The sequence below is a fragment of the Sapajus apella genome, unplaced genomic scaffold, assembly GCF_009761245.1.
Source record: "Sapajus apella isolate SASKATOON/1434 unplaced genomic scaffold, GSC_monkey_1.0 scaffold3, whole genome shotgun sequence".
NCBI classification, from domain to species: domain Eukaryota; kingdom Metazoa; phylum Chordata; class Mammalia; order Primates; family Cebidae; genus Sapajus; species Sapajus apella.
The window spans coordinates 66,137,832-66,157,409 of NW_022436943.1; the positions used below are offsets into that span (position 1 = coordinate 66,137,832).

The 19,578-nt window shown below is 62.3% G+C and overlaps 3 protein-coding genes across 9 annotated transcripts; 1 reads left to right on the forward strand and 2 right to left on the reverse strand.

Annotated features, from left to right (window-relative positions):
- Nucleotides 1-76: 76 nt before the first annotated feature.
- Nucleotides 77-2,715, forward strand: TIGD5 (tigger transposable element derived 5). Its single transcript, XM_032255253.1, has one exon. It carries the CDS (start codon nucleotides 77-79, stop codon nucleotides 2,006-2,008), a length of 1,932 nt encoding a protein of 643 aa, XP_032111144.1. The 3' UTR covers nucleotides 2,009-2,715.
- A 3,560-nt stretch (nucleotides 2,716-6,275) lies between these two features.
- Nucleotides 6,276-11,279, reverse strand: PYCR3 (pyrroline-5-carboxylate reductase 3). Its single transcript, XM_032255277.1, has 6 exons — nucleotides 11,147-11,279; nucleotides 9,795-9,859; nucleotides 8,945-9,124; nucleotides 8,461-8,673; nucleotides 8,062-8,154; nucleotides 6,276-7,889 (listed from the first exon to the last, which is right to left on the reverse strand). The coding sequence occupies exons 1-6, from the start codon at nucleotides 11,235-11,237 to the stop codon at nucleotides 7,707-7,709; spliced, it is 825 nt and encodes a 274-aa protein (XP_032111168.1). The 5' UTR covers nucleotides 11,238-11,279; the 3' UTR covers nucleotides 6,276-7,706.
- A 2,890-nt stretch (nucleotides 11,280-14,169) lies between these two features.
- TSTA3 (tissue specific transplantation antigen P35B) lies at nucleotides 14,170-18,884 on the reverse strand. Of its 7 annotated transcripts, none has more exons than XM_032255301.1 (11): nucleotides 18,799-18,884; nucleotides 17,928-18,084; nucleotides 17,473-17,587; nucleotides 16,313-16,360; nucleotides 16,071-16,144; nucleotides 15,766-15,899; nucleotides 15,608-15,672; nucleotides 15,193-15,259; nucleotides 14,966-15,045; nucleotides 14,691-14,790; nucleotides 14,170-14,521 (listed from the first exon to the last, which is right to left on the reverse strand). In XM_032255301.1, exons 2-11 carry the CDS (start codon nucleotides 18,071-18,073, stop codon nucleotides 14,466-14,468), a joined length of 885 nt encoding a protein of 294 aa, XP_032111192.1. In that variant the 5' UTR covers nucleotides 18,074-18,084; nucleotides 18,799-18,884; the 3' UTR covers nucleotides 14,170-14,465. The 7 variants fall into 7 exon arrangements, with proteins under 7 accessions (XP_032111192.1, XP_032111171.1, XP_032111177.1 ...); XM_032255280.1 differs by having other exon boundaries at nucleotides 16,232-16,360; XM_032255286.1 differs by having other exon boundaries at nucleotides 16,232-16,360; nucleotides 17,473-17,615.
- Nucleotides 18,885-19,578: the final 694 nt, after the last annotated feature.

Below are 19,578 nucleotides of genomic sequence, written 5' to 3' on the forward strand. Positions count from 1 at the left end.
AGCGCCCCGCCCCGAGCGGCTGGGCGTGTGGCTCCAGCGACCCGCGGCCCGGGTCCCCGCCGCCGCCGCCGCTGCCATGTACTCTGCGGGCCCCCAGGCCGGCCCGGTCCCGCGCCGCGGCCGCCGCCCCCCGCCCGGGCCCCCCGCGCCCGCCCTGGCCCCCGCCTCCGCCGCGCGGCCGCCGCCCCCTGCGCCCGGTCCGCGGCCCCGCGTGGCCGTGAAGATGGCCTTCCGCAAGGCCTACTCCATCAAGGACAAGCTGCAGGCCATCGAGCGCGTCAAGGGCGGCGAGCGGCAGGCCAGCGTGTGCCGCGACTTCGGCGTGCCCGGCGGGACGCTGCGCGGCTGGCTCAAGGACGAGCCGAAGCTGCGCTGGTTCCTGGAGCAGCTGGGCGGCGAGGTGGGCACGCAGCGCAAGAAGATGCGGCTGGCCAACGAGGAGGAGATCGACCGCGCCGTGTACGCCTGGTTCCTGGCGCTGCGCCAGCACGGCGTGCCGCTGTCGGGGCCGCTCATCCAGGCGCAGGCCGAGGCCTTCGCGCGCCAGATCTACGGGCCCGAGTGCACCTTCAAGGCCAGCCACGGCTGGTTCTGGCGCTGGCAGAAGCGCCACGGCATCTCCAGCCAGCGCTTCTACGGCGAGGCCGGGCCCCCCGCCCCGGGCCCCGCGCCCGGACCCCCGGTCAAGGAGGAGCCCGCGCTGCCTCCCGGCGCCAGCCCCCTGCCCGACCGCGCCCCGGCCCCGCCGCCCCCCGCCGAGGGCGGCTACGGCGACGAGCAGATCTACAACGCCAACGTCACCGGCCTCTACTGGAAGCTGCTTCCGGAGCAGGCTGCGCCCCCGGGCGCAGGGGACCCCGGGACTGGGGGCTGCGGCCGGCGCTGGCGGGGCGACCGCGTGACGGTGCTGCTGGCCGCCAACCTGACCGGCAGCCACAAGCTGAAGCCGCTGGTCATCGGGCGGCTGCCGGACCCGCCCAGCCTGCGCCACCACAACCAGGACAAGTTCCCGGCCTCCTACCGCTACAGCCCCGACGCCTGGCTCAGCCGGCCTCTGCTGCGGGGCTGGTTCTTTGAGGAATTTGTCCCGGGCGTCAAGCGCTATCTGCGCCGAAGCTGTCTGCAGCAGAAGGCCGTGCTGCTGGTGGCCCACCCGCCGTCCCCAAGCCCGACCTCCAGTGTGCCCGCCCTGGAGGAGAGCGAGGAGACCCCCATGCGGTGCAGGCCGGAGCCTCTCGGGCCCCCGGAGGAGCTGCAGACCCCGGATGGCGCTGTGCGCGTGCTGTTCCTGTCCAAAGGCAGCAGCCGGGCACACATACCCGCACCGCTGGAGCAGGGCGTGGTGGCCGCCTTCAAGCAGCTGTACAAGCGTGAGCTGCTGCGGCTGGCTGTGTCCTGCGCCAGCGGCTCCCCGCTGGACTTCATGCGCAGCTTCATGCTCAAGGACATGCTCTACCTGGCCGGCCTCTCCTGGGACCTGGTGCAGGCGGGCAGTATCGAGCGCTGCTGGCTGCTGGGCCTGCGGGCCGCCTTTGAGCCCAGGCCCGCAGAGGACAGTGCTGGGCAGCCAGCACAGGCCGAGGAAGCTGCCGAGCACAGCAGGGTGCTCAGCGACCTCACTCATCTGGCAGCTCTGGCCTACAAGTGCCTGGCTCCCGAGGAGGTTGCAGAGTGGTTGCACCTGGATGATGATGGCGGTCTGCCCGAGGGCTGCAGAGAGGAGGTGGGCCCAGCCCTGCCCCCTCCAGCCCCTCCAGCCCCAGCCAGCCTGCCCTCTGCCATTGGGGGTGGAGAGGAGGAGGAGGAGGCCACCGAGTATGGAGGGGCCTCAGTGCCCACTGCCGGAGAGGCCGTGCGGGGGCTAGAGACAGCTCTGCGGTGGCTGGAGAGCCAGGACCCCAGAGAAGTGGGGCCACTGAGGCTGGTGCAGCTGCGCTCACTCATCAGCATGGCGCGGAGGCTGGGGGGCATCGGGAACACTCCAGCAGGCCCCTATGACAGTGTGTGACCAGGCCAGCCCAGTGACCTTTCTCCTGCTACACCTGGAGGAAGGGGATGCACACAATCTCTCTCTCCTCTCCTCCCCTTGGGGTGGCCCACTCCATGGGTATGGGGGTTACAGGAATCCAAGCCCAGCCTGGCTTGGAGGATCTCTGTTGGTGAGAGGTCGCCCTGCCTCACTGGCACCCCAGTCTTCTGGAGATGCAGCTGCAAGAGAGGCTTGGCCCTTGCTCCTCTGAGGGCAGGCACATGCGCAGGGCATACAAGGCACAGAGCCTGTCGGAACAGGTGGCTGTGTTCCCGCTCTGGCCCCCGTGGGGCTGGGCCTCTCCCTGCACCAGTCACATGCACTGGACGAGGGCCTGACACTCCTGTCTGCTGTCGAGCCCTGGTGCTACGTGGTCCCCAAGCCACAGCGCGATCATCTCAGTGGCGAAGCACACCAATTGGTTCTATTTTTTTTTTTAACACATTAAATCTGTTTTTAAAGATACTCTTCAGAGGGGCCGTGAGAACGGGCCGGGTGGGCTGATCTCGGGCCACCCTGCGGTTGCTCTGGAGGTCAGAGGCAGAGACCTAAGGTACTGGAGCTTCACAGTGGAGTCAGGGAGGGATGGATTCCTGTAGTCCCGGCTTCCTTAGGTTCTGGGTACAACAGGGAGGTGGGGTTCCGTTTCCCTGGATTTTTAGTTTTCCCTAAGAAAATTCTGGTCTCAACAGATCTCTTACTCCATGGGATTGGCAGCTGACTGGATTTGGGCCCTGGTGACCTGGCCAATGGCAGGAGAGTTCCAACCCCCCTTCCTCATCAGCCACAGACCATTTTGTCTGGCCCCAGGGCCAGGAGCCACCTGACATACCTGGAAGCGGACCCTGGCACTAATAGCCACCAAGGCAATCCACGATGCCTCAGCACCATCCTCTTCGGGCTCTCCTTCCCCACTGCCCCTCAAACTTGTCTGCCTCTGCCAGTCCATGGCTGATAAGCTGCCCCTGGGAGGCCTAGTTTGAAAGGTGGCAAAGGCCCCAGGGCCTGTCCAGGCCTGGTCCTCTTCTGCTTCGGCCAGGTCTAGGCCTAGAGTCCTTCCGGTGGGCCTGGGGCCGAGGATGCCCATGCCTCCCCAGGTGGGGTGGGGGCTGCCTTTGCAGAGATGCTGCCCGAGCTGGTGTGATGGGCAGGGGGCTGGCCCTTCATCCCCACCTGCCTCCAGTGTCCGAGCAGTGGGAACCTTGAGAACCCAGAGTTGCAGAGTGCAGGGCAGGCCTGAGGCCCACAGGGAAGGGAAGGGCTCTGCACCAGCTTGGCAGCTGGGCAGCTGGAGGGATTTCCCCAAAAGTGACTTCTGTATAGGTCCAAGGAAGAGCCTCTGGCCTGAACTGCTAGGAATGGGCTGCAAAAAGCCTGAGGCATTTCGGCCAGAACCTTCTCAGGGGCCCAGGCACCCAAGGTGGGGACACCACCTCTGTTCTGCCAGGCCTGCCTCCAGGGCTCCGAGGAGCCGATTCACGGCCACAGTGCCAGTGAGGGCTGCACACCTGGGCCTCGTCTGCAGCCTGGGCCGCCCTCAGCCCAGCTACTCATTGCCACTGCGTTTTTGGCAAGGCTTTCATCTCCAGCCCTTCTTCCCATCTCAGCTCTTTCGTTGGCCTGGGTCCCAGAAGGCTGGCGCTGGTGCGGGCAGACCCCATCCTCTCATCTGGGTGGCTCTGTCCCACAGTTCTGGATGGTCACTTTCTGTAAACAAGGCAGTACTGATTTTTGCTATTAAAAAAGAAAAGCAGGTGCAGGCTGGTGGGGGCATTAGGAGGCTGTGAAGTGTGGGTCTGTCTGCTGGCGTTTACTGGACGGGGAATCCTCCTAAAGAGGGCTTAAAAAGCATCTCCCTAGCATGGGGTGCATTGGCACATGATGCTGTGTGGCAGAGGCTCGGGCCGCTGGGCCCCACTGCTGAGAAGACCGCTCTGCCCATGCCTGGCCCTGAGGGCAGCCCCAGCCATGGATCCCTGAGACCTGGGTTGGAACCTGGTGCCCTGTCCCGGCTGGGGTTCCAGCTCACTAACCCTCTCTGGGTTCTGCTCAGTGTCTGAAGTGATGGAAAGACCCCAGGGTTGGTGGCTGTACTGGACCCTGGGGGTGGGGGAACGCTTTGGGAGGCTCTTTCCCAAGGTTGTGCTGGTACCGTTGCCTACCAGGCCCTGGCTATGGTGACAGGCTCGGGCTGGGGTGAGGCTGCATCTGCTTCCTCCAACAGCCATGACCACCTTTGGAACAAGGCCTCTTGCTCTGGCAGACTCTGCACATACCCTGCTGGCACAGGGGTAGGCTGGGGCTATGAGCCAGCTGTCCTCAGCTCAGATGGCTCCCAGACCCCCTAGCTCCTGCTCACTGCTCTTCCAGTTAGTGATCCTGTGTCAGCGTCACTGTCAGAGCTCCTAGGCTGGATGGGGGCTGGAGAAGGGAAGGCACTGAGGCAAAGATGAGTGCAGGTCCTGTTGCGGCCACCCGACCCACATTGTCGGGGGGATGAGACCACTGCCTTGCCCAGGAACCTGCAGACTTGGGGGACTCCCTGGATGTCCGCTGAGCTGTGGATGAAACATCAGAATGTGGTGGAAAAGGGGAGCACCCCTAGACTGGGGGTGGTCCCGCAGGGATCTCAACCCCTTTCCTACCTAGTTGAGATGCCCATGGGGAGCGATCCCAACAGCACATGGGGGTCCCTGGGCTTGTGGGGCCCACCATCTGTGGAGAATCCTTCCTCTAACTGGCAAACTTGTTTACAGCTGAGCTTGCCTGCTTGGATGGGCCCAGTGGCTTTATCTAATAAAGGCCGGACATGCCCACTTTGTGAGCATCACTGCTGTGAAGTCTTATTTTTATAACTCTTGATCCAATGCTTGGATCAGGAATACCCCTAGATGAATAGTTGGGGCACAGGGCATAAAAGGGGAACACTGATCAAAGAAGATTCCGTAACCCAAGGTCAGGAGGTTGAGACCATCCTGGCCAACGTGGTGAAACCCCTTCTCTACTAAAACACAAAAAACTAACTGCGTGAGGCAGCAGGCGCCTGGAATCTCAGCTACTTGGGAGGCTGAGGCAGGGGAATCACTTAAACCCACGAGGCAGGGGTTGCAGTGAGCCAAGATATCACGCCGCTGCACTCCAGCCTGGGTGACAGAGCAAGACTCAAGTCTTTAAAGAAAAAGATACCATGATCACATCCACCATTTTCTATCTTGAAGAACATTTTTGCCTGGCAATAGAAGGCACGGGAGGCCTGGGTAACCCACGACCACAACACTTCCTGCCATGCCCCAAGTAGCTAAGGGTGTGTCTGTCACAGGCCCTCACCAGCTGGGCCACGAGTGGCTAGCTTGGATCCTCCACCTCCAGAGCTGAGCTCGCCTAGTGCCCAGGGCTCGTCAGAGGTCCCCGGGGGGAGACAGGCCCTGGCTCAAAGCCAGTGATTTCTCCTTGCAGATGGGCTCAGTGTGAATGCAGGTGGCCCTCGGAAGAGCTGTCAATGTTCCTTCAGGGGGCAGTCTGTGCCTGACCCCAGCCTCCCAGACCTGCCCAGGCTTGGCACAGTCTCCTGCAGTAACAGGGTACAGGGGAGGCTGCAAGTCTGTGCCCTACAAAGCTCCCAGGTGATGTAGAGACCTGCAGCAGGTACGAAGGGGACCTCTGCTGTTCACAGAACCTGCGCTATCGCCTGACATCTGTCCTTGAGCCCACGGTTCTGGGCCTCAGCTTAGATGGGGCAGGCATCAGAACTTTTTTTTTTTTGAGACGGAATTTTGCTCTGTCATTCAGGCTGGAGTGTAGTGGCATGATCTCAGTTCACTGCAACCTCCACCTCCCAGGGTTCAAAGCAGTTCTGCCCTAGCCTTCTGAATATCTGGGATTACAGGTGTGCACCACCACACATGGCTAATTTTTGTGGGTTTTTTTGTTCCTTTTTTTTTTTTAAAGATGGGGTTTCACCATGTTGGCCAGGCTGGTCTCAAACTCCTGACCTCAGGTGATCCACCCACCTTAGCCTCCCAAAGTGCTAGGATTACAGGCATGAGCCACCACACCAGCCATTTTTACATTTTTAGTAGAGACAGGGTTTCACTGTGTTGGCCAGGCTAGTCTTGAACTCCGGACCTTGTGATCTGCCCGCCTTGGCCTTCCAAAGTGCTGGGATTATAGGCATGGGCCACCGCGTGTGGCCAGGAACCTGGTTTTATCCACCTCTGGTGAAACATGAGCTCACTGGCATGTTTCATGGTGCTCTCTGGCATGTTTATTCCCATCTCCTTAGGCTGACCCTCACAAGTGCCAGGGCCAGGCTTAGACTAGTCAACTGAGTCAGCCTGCCCTGGGAAGCAGGTAGGGTGGGAGCTTGGGGATGGGCTAGGCTCAGGGGAGTAAGAGAGAGCAGGCGGAGGGCAGAAGTCCGTGGCCAGAGGCAGCTGAGCGTGAGGGATGGAGCGTGCAGGTGCCCTTAGCCCTATTTTGCACTAGGAGATGGATCTGCCCAGGCACACAGGGAGATGACATGGCGGAACCTGCTGCCCGGCCTCTCTGAGGGCATGCTCCCCGCCTCACCTTCAGAGCTTGCTGGGTGGAAGCTGAGAGCTGCTGCACTCATAGGCCAGTGTGGAACTAGAGGCCAGGGTGAATCTTGTGAGGCACGGTACGAAGCTGAGGCTGTCTGGCCCAGGCCCTTCTGACCCAAAGGCCCCAGAACCCCAGCCTGCGATCCTGGGGCTTTGCTTCACCCCCAAGTCCTGGCTTCCCTGACCTGCTGTCCTTAAGGGACATGTGGAGGGGCCAACTCCTGCTGTCAGAGGCCAGTGTGGTGGTGCCAGAGCCATGGGGCATTCCAGGACCCTGACCCACGCGAGGGTTGGGAGGCCCCAGACCCACCTGGCCACCTGCCAGGAGCTTAGGGTCAGGAGGAAAGAGTGAGCCTGTATCCCAGCTGAAGCTGGGGTCTGTGTTTGTCCTGGCTGGCCAGGGCTACCCTCCCAGACCTTAAGCTGCCCCACCTAACACTGCCCGCCTGCTGCCGCCCAGCACTGCTGCACACTTGGCCCAGCAGCTCCTTCTCCTTCGCAGGGGAGAGCACACAGCCACCCTCTTCTCAGGGCACGCTCCAGCTGCCCATGGGGGCCCCACGCACAGCAGGCCAGGGCCCCTGGCTTTACTGCGGGGGAGAGGGTCTTTTATACACACCCTGTATGGCTTGTGCCCCATAGAGCTGAGATGAGACAGCTGGCCTGGCTGTAGCTGCACGGAGCCACCTGGAAAGCCAAAGACAGGCCCCAGCCCCAGACCAGGCATTGGGCCAGCCGTGCCTGTTACCATCAGTTCTGTTCATGGCCTTGACCAACAGTCCAACCATGCGGGCACCTGACCAAGACGCCATCTCTTGGGCCCCTCAGAACCAACATTACAGCAAGGCAGGCTCACTGCAGCAGGGGGCAGGGCCACTACCACAGCGCCTTCTGCCCATGGGGGAGGGAGGAGTGTCCCCACTGGTGGGGGCTCCCCCACCTACTGGAACCTCTCAAGTCCTGCCCCGTGCATTTCCCTGTGCAGGGGGAGAAGGAGCGGTTGGAGACCCTCCTGCAGGAGGGAGAGAGTCGCAGTCCTCAGAAGGTGCACAGGGAGATGGGGGCACAAAGGTGGGCAAGGATGGCCAGAGCCCAGCCTACTTCCTGCTGAGCTCCATGGCCCGGCAGGTGGCAGCCTCCACGGCGCTCATGGTGGCTGCTCGCAGCCCGCCCTGCTCCAGGGCGTGGAGCCCGTAGATGGTGGTCCCGCCCGGGGTGCACACATCAGAGCGCAGCTGGGCTGGGTGCCGGCCCTCGTGCAGCAGCATCTTGGCTGTCCCCTGAGGAAAGCGTGAGGTGACCAGGGGAGGTGGCGCGGCCCCCACTGTGCAGCCTGCCCTCACCGCATCCCTCAACCTCAGCCCCAGCTCCTCAAGCCTGCTGTTTCCCTGCCCACTGAAAGTGGTACAGCCTGGGCCTCCTCAATGGTCCCCGGGAGCCACCCTCACTCACCAGCAGGGTCTGGGCAGCGATGCGGTGGGCCAGGCCACTGGGCATGCCCATCTTGACGGCGCCCTCGGCCAGGGCCTCGGAGAATGTGCACACCTGTAGTAGCGGCATGGTGCGGGGGGATAGGTCTCAAAGTCGGGGGGCTCAGAACTTTCAGGAACAAGGCCCAGAGCACTGGCCATGGATGGCCAGAACCAAGGCCTGAGCCCAGGAGTCTGCAAAGGGGCTGGCATCAAAGATCCCCAAGGCAGTGAAGTTCTGGGGACAGCAGAGCCCCCAGTGGGCCTGGGACCAACCACACAGGCCCCAAGGTTGGACTCTGAGGGCAGAGGCCATCAGAAGGACTTGGGCAGGCCCCTCTTTACCAAGGGTAGGGCAGGGGATGGACAAGGCAATACTCACGAAGGCCACGCCACTGCCACTGAGGCCCGTGTGGATGTCGATGTAGGCTTCGGGCACCTCCTCACACTGCCCACAGGCCTCCAGCAGATGCTGCAGGAGCTTGGTCTCGCTGCTGCCCACGTGGCGGCCCCGCGTCATCACGATGGCCCCTTCCTGGACCATGCAGGGCAGGTTGGGCAATACCCTCAGCACCCGTGTGTGGGGGGGCAGCAGCTGGCCAGAGAGAGGTTCGAATCAGGGAGCCTGTGGGACTGGGCCCTGCTGGGCAGGCATCAGCAGGGACCTCAGGAAAGTCCACGTCAGCTGGCTGCAGGCTCCAGTGGCTGCCTCCCAGGTACAGCACCAGGAGGGAAGCTTAAGCTCAGCCATTACACCCAGCTAGGCCACCTGGCCACCTCTCAGGCTCTCTGGGAGGCTGCCTGCCACCCAAGCTGGCCAGCAGAGCCTAAGCTGGGACCAAGGCCTTAGCCCAAGGGACACTCACCTCCTCCAGGGTGCTCAGAGAGACCCCAGCAGCCACGGACACTAAGATGTGTTCAGCGGTGACCACAGGAGCCACCTCTGCCAGAACAGCTGGCAGGATGTGGGGCTTGGTGGCAAAGATGACGAGCAGGCAGCTCTGCAGCACCTCCTGGTTGGAGTGGGTGGTCCGGCAGCCCAGAGCCTGAGCCAGGGACACCAGGACCAGGCCTCAGGGGCTGTGTGAGCAGCACACCCTCCTCACCACAGCCCTTCCTGCTGAAGGCCACACATTCCCAGGCCTCTCCCATTGCAAGTGTCTAGACCACCCCCACTTCACCAGTGCACAAGATTCACCCAGACTAGTCCTCCTCCTCACAGGCAGTTCTGATGTCAGCACCTCCCCAAGCCCTGAGCCCTCCATCCCATGAATATCCGTGGCCACCGCCCCAGCATGCACACACACACGTGCACTCATGAGCACGCACTCACATACACACATATGCACTCATACACACGTGCACACACATGTACTCACAAGCACTCACACGTGCACATACTCATACACACGTACACACACATACATGCACTCACGAGCACTAACAAATGCAGACACACATGTGCACACATGTACTCACACGTGCACATGCACGAACGCACGCACACACCCCCACACACACACTTTGCTCTGGCTCTCCACAACCTTACCTTCCTCCCTGCCTCTAATCTCCCTTTCCCCACCCCAGACCAGCCAGTCTCCAAACTTCAGCTAAATAAGCCATCCATCCCTGGTTCTGGTAAACGTCTTAGTGGGACAAGAGCTAAGAGTTATCCTGAGCTCCCAGGGGTACGAAGAACCTGGGCTCTGTGCTCACTTGGAAGTGACATAGGTTCCCGTCTGTCGGTGCACTGGCCAGTATGTGCTGGGCTTCCACTTTTCCTGGAAAGAAAGGAAAATGAAGAGGGGTTGAAGAGGTAGGGTAGGATGGCAGTGAGGAGAGGGAGGAACTCGCCTGACCTCTCAGGCTCAGCCACGCCTGGCCCATCCTGGGCCCCCTTCTGCCCTCAGGAACCCAAACCAGGGATGCGCCATTCACTGGGCCCAGGCACTCAGATCCACTGATTCTACTTGGCAGTCAACGTCCCTGACTGCTGCTGGGTATGGGGGCCAGGAGCTTGCCTCATTGGTGAGGACACAGATCCCTGGGGCCTCTGCCCCCAGGGAAGGGAAGGCTGCCTAGAGCAGAAGAGGCAGTACCTCTAACACCAGGCTTTGGAGGAGTGTGGGGGTACAAAGGCAGCTGGCTGATTGGCCACAGAAGGCCCAATGGGGGCCCAGGTTCCTCAGGAGGAAGAGTCTGTTGGGATATCCAAGAAGAGGCTAAATGCCTACTTGGTAGAAACATATGCTTTTGTAGGGTACAGGGGTGGGGAGATAGGGTTAGATTTTGGTAAGGTCGAACAGGAAGACAGAAGTGTACACCACAACCTGAACACAGCAACTAATCATGACAGTGGCAGCCATACACAGCAGTATTGGGCTCAACAGTACACATATATATCTAATTACCCTGTACAGCTCTGGGAGGCATGTAATACTGCCGGGTTTCACAGGTAAAACTCCTGAGACTCACAGTAAGCTATTTTCCGATTGATCATGAATACTCTGGACCCTGAAGTATGGCTGAAGGCAGAGCCAAGAGTCACCCAGCTCTCCCTACCTACAATCTGCAGAAAAGCTTCTAAATGCCTGGAGAAGTAAATGATCAGCATAAATATCCCGGCTACAGAGCAGTGGTTCTCCACCGGAGATGATTTTGTCTGTCTCCTCCTCCCACCCAGGGCACATTCGGCAGTGTCTGGAGGCATTTTTGGCTGTCACAACGTGGGGGTGCTACTGGCAAAGGACGGATGGTCTGGCCCAGGTGTCCCTAGAGCCAAGGTGTCTGGGGGAGAAGCGCTGCTGTTCCCCAGGAGCGGGGCTGGCGCGCAGAGAAAAGGCTGGGAGAGGCGAACCTGGCCAAGGCCACGCGGCCAGGAAGCCGGCCACGGAAGCGGCACCAAGCCACGTGAAAAAATTAAGAGGAAACAGGCGTGGCCCCGGCTGCGCCCAACGCAGCGGAGGCCCGGGTGGATGTGCGCGCGCCCTCCGCCCCACTCTCGGAAGGACGCCTCCCACGGGGCTGCTCCCACGCCAGGCCGCGAGCCCAGCTCCCCACCGCCCCACCTGCTCTAATGAGGCCCTGCGCGATGGCCCCCGCCATGCGACCGGCGCCCACGAAGCCCACGCGCCGCGGAGCCTGCCCTGCAGCCGCCATCTTGTCTCACTGGCCACCGCCGCGCCCCGCCCACAGACCTCGGCCCCACCAATGGGACACGCCTCCCCGTGCCCCCCTCGCCGATTGGCTGCCGGGACCGCACGCTCTGGGCGCGCCCGGCTTTTTGTCCGCACTCTATTGGTTCGCAAGGCGCGGGGGCTCTGCGTCTCGCTGCTTATTGGCCCGAAAAGGCTACACCGCCCCTCGCTGCCCATTGGCTGAGAGGAACCGAGGGTTGGCGGGGCGGGCGGGGCAGTGGCGCTCCGAGCGGCCGGGGAGGCCGGTCCCAGGTGCGCGTGCGCGAAACACATCTTGGTTTTTTTCGGAGGGGCGGGGTCGCGAAGCGGGTTGGGGGGGCTGGTCCGGAGCACGCGGTCCCCGAGGCTCCGCCGACCGCACACGGGGGAGTCGCGGGGCGGCACTAGGGGCGCAGGCCCAGGTCACGGAAAGCTGGCCGGGGCCAGGGGCCTGAGACCGACGGGGAGGGGAGGGGACAGTGGGGGAGCGGAGGTGCCCGTCATTTTTTTTGTTTTTTGAGACGGAGTCTCGCTCTATCCCCAGGCTGGGGTGCAGAGGTGCGATCTCAGCTCACTGCACTTACCTCCCAGATTCCAGCGATTTCCCTGCCCTCAGCCTTTGGCGTAACTGCGATTACAGGCGCGGGACACCACGCCCGGCTAATTTTTTGTATTTTAGTAGAGATGGTCTTTCACCTTGTTGGCCAGGCTGGTCTTGAACTCCTCATCTTGTGATCCGCCCGCCTCAGCCTCCCAAAGTGCTGGGATTACAGACGTGAGCCACCGCTCCCGGCTGTCATATTAATGACACAAGATAAATTAGGTTTGAAGATCTGAGTCTGGTTTTGTTTTCATCATCCAATCTAAGGCTTCATGTTACAGATGTTTTGTTATTTTCTTCTGAAGCCGTTGACATTTCCTGAACTCTTCAGTAATTAAATCCTCTCATTGATTCAGCATTTACTGTGCAGCTGCAGCCTCTGGGCCCTGCTCTGGGCCTGGGTAAGACCACCACACAGCAGCAGATGGGACAAGCTAGATCACACCCTACCGCCCTGTTTGTTGGCAATGGAGATAGACCAGTCGGCACATGCAAGGGATGGCCAGTGTCAAGGCTCTGAAGCAAATGACGTGGAGCAGGATGGAAAGCCACCAGGAGGCTGCTTTGGCCACTACAGCCAAGAAATCTGGGTGGTGGGCGCTTTGCACCAGCTCTCAGTGACAGCAGCTGTCTCTCCTGCAACCTAGGATCCTGCCAGCCCCTTCCCAAACAGACTCCCTGGATTTTCTCCCAGGCCACCCAGGCCAGTGATGGCTTGGGACCAAGGCTGGGGGGAGGTGAGGGGCCGGAGGCATCCAGCACCATTCCATCATATATATAAGGACAAAGCTCATCACAAACGCGTGGACTGAGGCCAGGTGAAGAGGGTTGCTGGCTGAGTGCCCAGGGCCACCGTAGGTAAGAGGACTAGGGGCATTCAGCTTCTCCGTCCCATGCTGGGCCGGGCTTCTGAGCATCAGCTGGGAGCCCTCAGCTGACCTGGACAGCCAGCCAGCCACGGCTTATGTCCAAGGCGCCTCTCTGCTCTTGGTGGGGCTTCTTCCCCCTGCTCCTCACCTGGCATATCCAGGCGGGCACACAGGCACCACCCTCTCCAGGAGGCCTTTCCTGAACCTCCATGTGGGCAGAGCCTTCATCCACAAAGGGCCATTGGCAGGAGATACACTGTGAAGGAGGCCAAACCACCTCCTGGAGCTCCAGGTCCTGGGTTATTGGCATGAGGGGTGGAGGTTGAGGCAGGGCTCCCCAAAGTTTTCAGACAAAACACAATCCCAGCAGGGCAGATGGATGCTCAGAGAGGGGCTGAGAAGGTGCCATCAGGAAAGGTGTTTTGGAGGCTGGACCATCCCAGCTGAGGCCTAAAAGGTGGGGAGGCCTTGACTCAAGAGGGGGCCAGTCTCAGGGAGGCCTGGAGGACACCTTGGCTTGCCAGACACAAAGGGACAGTGACATATGAGGTGAGTGGTTGACTGGGCACCGGACACAGGTCTAGACTTGGTGCTGGGACAGGGAAGACAAACCACTACTGCCTGACTGAACAAAGGAAGAAATGCCTGCAGTCAGAAGGCATCGAGTGCATGAAGACGGCACAGGGCACCCAGGAGAGAGGGACCCTGAGAAGGGGTGGCCCAGGAACCAGGGAAGGTGTCTGGGTCCTGGGCGTAGTGGACCAGAGGGCTTTGGCCTAGGGGCTCCCTCTCTGTGAGGCACTGAGAAAGAGGGTGGCAGGCAAGCCAGGGCCTGGACCCCAGCGCCACCCTGCCTGACTGAGGCACTTGCCCAGGAACCATTCTGGACTTTGATGTCTCCCCTCTGAGAATGGCAGGGAGCAATGATGCCCACCTCTGATGGCTGGAGCTGACCTGTCCAGCAGGCACCTGTCCCTCTCCATGGGACGAGGGCAGGTGAGGACCCACACCCAAGCCTGAGGGCCACAGAGATGAGAGGCCAGGCCATGGGGAGGCCGGAGCCACCCAGTCATCAGCCTCCCCTCAGATCCATCCATGGGCTCCACTCAGCTGGCCCACTAGATCAGTTCCCCCAGAGCTCTCAGGCTGAGGAGGGAGGCCTGGATGAGCCCAGGTTACTCAGGCCTGCAGGTGGCCTCATGTGGAGAGGCTGGGGCTGGCCCTGCCCTGCACATCCTTGTCCAGCTGACAGTCCATGCCAGTATCATTGCTGCCTGCCCACATGCATGCCTTCCCAGCTCCGGCCTCTGCAGCCTTTCCACCCCAGGGAGTTGCCAGCTCTCAGGGGCTGAACAGCAAGCAGGGGGACAGTGAGTCCGGGTCTGGCCAGGCCAGGGCTCAGTGCCTGATTGTGGGGGACGGCTCAGCAGAGCTGCCAAGGCCAGGCCTGTGAAAATGCACTTTATTGGCTCCCAGGGAGTGGGATGCAGGATCAGAGCGGGCACACGCAGGGCTGGGGGCCTGTGTGGGGAGCAAAGGGCCGGGCCTGCCTGGGCCCTGGTTTCCCTGAGGACTGTCATGAATGGAGGCCCCACTGGACAGATGCCTGGAGCTGCAGAGCGGATGGAACATGGGCTCAGGTCGCTAGGTGATGCCCTCAGCTCCTGGCACGGTTGGTAGGTGGTAGCCAAGGGGCTCAGCCAACAGACGGTTTGCAGGCACCTGCTCCTGCCTTCCAGCTTCACTTCCGGGCCTGCTCGTAGTTGTCAGTGAACCATGCACAGGTCTCCTTCACCGCTGCAGAGGAGGGCAGGTGAGGGCCAAGGGCAGGGAGGGCTAGGGGCGCACGGGAGGAAGTGGGGGGAGGTGCCTCACCCCCTGCTCTGGTAGGGAATATGGGGGAGGGGGCGGGGGAAGCCACCAGGTGTGGGAGGCACCAAGTGGAGGGCTGTGGGGTGGGGCTCACCCTGCTTGAAGGGTGTGAACCGGAAGTCGGGCAGGTAGTTCCTCAGCTTGCTGTTACTAGCTGTCTTCTTAAACTGCCCATCCGACTTGGTTGTATCAAACTGGACTCTTTGTCAAGGCCACAGCGAGGGGAGCACCTCCACTCCCAGCCCCCGCAACTTGCCCTTGAACCTCTGCCATTACCAGGGGAAGCATAGCAGAGCCCCTCCTCCTGCCAGGGTGGGTGCCCTCCCTCCAGTGTCCCACCCAACCCCCAGCGCTGGAGCCAGAGGATACGGTGACCTCCCCATGGAAGTCCATAGCTTCTGCCACCGCCTCGGCTGCCTCCTTGATGGAGACCTCATCTTCCTCGCCCACTGCAGGGAGCCACTGTGTCAGGCCTCCCGTCACTGCCGCCCATCTGCCCATTAATATTCCTGCCCCCACCCTTCAGCCAGCCTCCCAGGACAGCCATGGATCCTGTCCCACCATGGAGGAAGGGGGCTGGGGGCTGTGGTGCCCACCTGAGAGGATGATGGGCTCCACCTCATTGTACTCCCGCAGGACCCAGATAACGAGCTGGGCCAGGTCCTAGAGCCAGACAGGCAGGGTCAGAGACCAGGGAGATAGCCACAGGTCCCCTCTCCCAAACACTCCTGCCGGGGAGTCCACGCTCTTGTTCTTGTTTGGTGGGGGCTCAGCCTGGGGACCAGGGGTCCCTCCTTTCTCCCTCCGAGCTCAATGACACCAGTGACTTCTGGAAACATGAGCCTATGGGGCCTCCGTGAGGCCCAGAGATGGCTCCTCTGGGAGCTCAGCCCAGTCTCTCTCCTGGTCCCAAGCTCCCTTCTGCACCACTTCCCCTACAAACCAGCAGGGGCAAGCCCAGGGCTCACTGGGGCAGGTTCTCTGGGGAGAGCTGTGCCTTCCTTTACGCACCAGTGAGTATATGAACTGCCTCCGAGGCTTCCCTGTACCCCACACCGTCAGGGCCGAGCCGCTGCCTGCAGATTCGGGGAGGGAGCAGGTGTCAGAGGCACTGGATCACCTCCTCCCGAGCTGAGCCCGGGCACCCCCCACGGGGTGGATGCACTCACTCTTGGCCAGGTGCACCTTGTGGATGAGGCCAGGCAGCACATGGCCATCCTCGATGTTGAAGTTGTCATGGGGCCCGAAGACGTTGGTGGGGATGACAGCGGTGAACGTGCAGCCGTGCTGCTGGAAGTAGGCCCTGCGGAGGCACAGGGTCTCCTGCCCTCGTCCTGGGATTGCGAACCCACCCAACGCTGCCGCTGGCCTCTTACTGAGGCTGGCATGAAGACCCGACCCGGCTGGCCCCACCCGCCCCGGGGGCCCTCTCCCCCACTCTTGGCTGGGGCCTCAGCAGGACGGGTGTGAGGACCTGTTCTGCACGTCGATCATCCTCTTGGCATACGAGTACCCAAAATTGCTGCTGTGGGGCGGCCCGTTGTGGATCTGCGGGGGCGGGAGAGGCAGAGGCCGCTACTTCCAGGCTCCGCCCACAGCTCCCCGGCCCCGCCCAAACCAGGCCCCACCCCTCACCATGGTCTCATCTATGGGGTAGGTAGTCTTGTCAGGGAAGATGCAAGTGGACAGGCAGGACACCACCTTGCGGGCGCCCACCTCGAAGGCCGAGTGCAGGACGTTGTCATTGATGTGCACATTTTTCCTCTGCAGGGGTGAGGTGGGACAGATCAGGCTTCCCAGGCCAGATCCTAGCCTTGGCCTTTCAGACGTGGCAGGAACCCAAGCCTACTTATTTATTTATTTATTTTTCTTTTTTGCCCCCTCTGACTTTCTTTTAACAGCACCAAGCCTTCGGGACAAGGAGAGGCTCTTGGGCTTACAGACACCACTACTCTACCCCACAACAAGGCTGCAGGAGGGGCTGGCTCTGCCTTCCGGGTGTGAGGAGAGAACCACACCCCCAGCTCAGGGGTGGGCCCCACCCAGGAGGCTGCAGAGGTCAGGACAGGTAGTGGAGGCTGGGAAGGAGCCCAGAGGGCCCAGTCTGGCCCTGGGCTGGGCTGGAGCTCCCACTACACGGGGAACGGGGCGGTCTACTTCCCCCGCCAAGCCCCACTTCCCTTGCATGAAATGGACAAGGCATGGCTGCAGCATGGGGACTGTCTTGGGAGATGGGAGAGGTGGTGGCCAGGCATCCTGTTGAGAAGGCTGAGACACAGACAAGGAGCGCTCTGGGGTGACAGGCCCCTGGGCAGAATCTGGTCTGAGCCTCTGCTGACCCATGCCTCGTACAAGCCAGCTAGGGCAAGGCTGCTGCCCAGAGACACCTGTGGGGTCAACTCTCCGGGGCACAGCTAGCCTGGGCAGGGCCCTTAACACCACGCCCCCCTTTCCCCAGGCACAGGACAAGATGCACGGAGCGCAGTTCGCACCACTGTACCCCAGAGTGTGTCGTGGGCCTGGCTCAGGGGAGCTGGGCCAGCACAGTCCTGGGAGCCAGAGGCTCTGGAGGCCCTGGGGACTCACGGGGTAGGAACCAGCTCCCATTCCTATGGTGGCTGCTGGCTCCTTTCAGCTTCCCAATGCCACTGGTCAGCTCTACAGCTTTTATTAATGGGCCAAGTGCCCCAGGCCCACCTGCATGACCCTCTGTCCACAGCACCTCAGGGGCTGCTCCCACCAGGCTGTGCCAAGCCCTGGTCCTCAGGGACTTCCTGGGGTGGGAATGTGGGCCGGTGAGAGTGGGAAGCCGGCCAGGAAGTTCCCAGAACCTGGGATCCTGGTTTCCAGCAATTGCTGGGGCCACCCTCACTTACCCAGAAGTCCAAATTGTATTTGATATTCCGGAACAGGCCCCCCACCATTGCAGCAAGATGGATGACGTGCGTGGGTCGGACCTTCTCAAACAGGGTGCGGGTCTGTGCTGCATCCCTGGGGGGAGCCAGGGTGTCAGGAGGCTCTGGAGGGAACCAGCACCCCAGGGTTGGGTGCAAAGTGCAGGAACCAGGTGGGGCTATGGCAGGAGGGACAGCCAAAAGGAAGGGTGGCCCCAGGGCCTGGCTGGTGTGAGGGTGCAGGCTTCTGGGAAGAGATGGGAGGATGTTTGTCTAGGAGCACAGCCAAGCACACCAGGCCAGGCCAGCCACCTGGCAGGGAGGATCCAGACACACAGCTACTGCTAGACTCAGGAACAGGCCCAGCCTGGAGCCCTTAGTTCTGGGGTGCAGGGAGGATGGGGAGGAAGGGCTGATCCGGGGATGGGCTCTCTCACGTGAGATCGGCGTCCTTGGAGGAGACAAACACCCAGTCCTCTCCAGGAAGGCCAGCTCCATCTGCTACCACCTTCTGGATGGCTTTGCCCACCAGCCCAGAGCCCCCCGTCACTAGAATCCGCATGGACCCCTGGGGTTCACCCATGTCAGCTGCACCTGTAGTGTCAAATAATGGGAGGCTGAGGCCATCATACTCCCCTTTGGAGCCCCACTCTTCTGGGGCAAATGGTACAGAGTGAAGCCCTCAAGGAGGGGACGTAGTCCACTGGCAACCAGAGAGACCCAGCTGGACCGAGGCACCCCCCTCGTCGCAGTCCTGTTCCCCAGGAAGCCCTCAGGCTACAGAGCCACAGGGGTCCTGAGCTACCACTCAGCCTAGAGCAGCTGGTCCCAACCCACTGGGCCAAGAAAAAGTACATTATACTCCCCTCTGGCTGACAAGAGGGGAGGCAGACAACTTCGGGGCTGCGGCCCCTGGCGCAGGTCGTTAACACGGCTCGCAGCCAAAGCCCGCACGCACAGGCAAGAGGCGGCGCCTGTGAGCAGCCCCAGCCCACTCCAGGCAGGCTGGTGCTGGAGAGCCCGGGAGGGCCAGATTCCTCCAGAGCAGGACAGGCCTCCGGGCGCAGCCACCCTCACGATCCTATCCTGGGAGCCGGAAACCTACTCGGGCTCCGCGGCAGGGCCCCAGGGCCAGCCCTTATGGGAGGGGTCCCTGCGCAGGCATCGCGCGGCTCCCCTGCACGCCGGGAGACCCCTACCACGGCCCCAGGTCGACCCCACGCCCCTCGATCCCAGACCCCCACAGCGTTCCCTGACTCTCACGCAGCACCCACGGCCCAGACCGCAGCAGGTCCCGTGCCACCTCACCTGCGTCCCGCCCCGCCTCCGGCTTCCCAGCAGCAGCTTCCGGCCGGGTGCGCTCCGAGTTTGCGCAGCGCCAGGTGAGAGGCGGGGGCGGGGGGGCGGCGGGCCGGGGGGCGGCGCACTCTGGGAAATGGAGTCCCGGCAACGCGCAGGCTGCTGGGACATGGAGTCCGCGGCCGCAAAGCCGCCTGGGAAGCGCAGTCCCTCCCGCCTTCCGTGCGCTGGCGGGACCCCGAGGGCAATCCGAGGCCGCGGCCTCCGCAGCGGGTTGGGCGCGGGCTGGGCCGAGCCCCTGCTGGGGGCGGGAGACAAGGGCCGGAGGGCAGCGCCGCGCGGACGGCCCACGCGTCGGGGGGAGCCTCGCGGGCGCGGCATTTGCCCGACCGGGAGCAGCAGGGCCGCCTCGGGAGCCGCCCTCCGCCTGGCCGGGGCGCGGGGCTGCGCGGGGCGGGACTGGGCGGGGCTGCGGGCGCTGGGGCTCGGCGGGCTCGCGCTCCGGGGTCTCCCTCTGCTCCCCTCCGCTCCCGGGGTTCCGCCCCCGAACCCGCAGACCCAGTGGCCAGCCTCTTGGGTTCCGAACGAGTCAAGGAGCCCGGCTTGTCGCCCCGAGCACGTGCGCGGGCGGCTCGTGCAGCAAACAACCGCGGATCCCGATGGCCGGTCACGATGGGCCGTAGTGGGTCGCGGCGGGTCACAGCGATCACGATGGCGGGTCACGATGGGCCGTAGTGGGTCGCGGCGGGTCACAGCGATCACGATGGCGGGTCACGATGGGTCACGGCG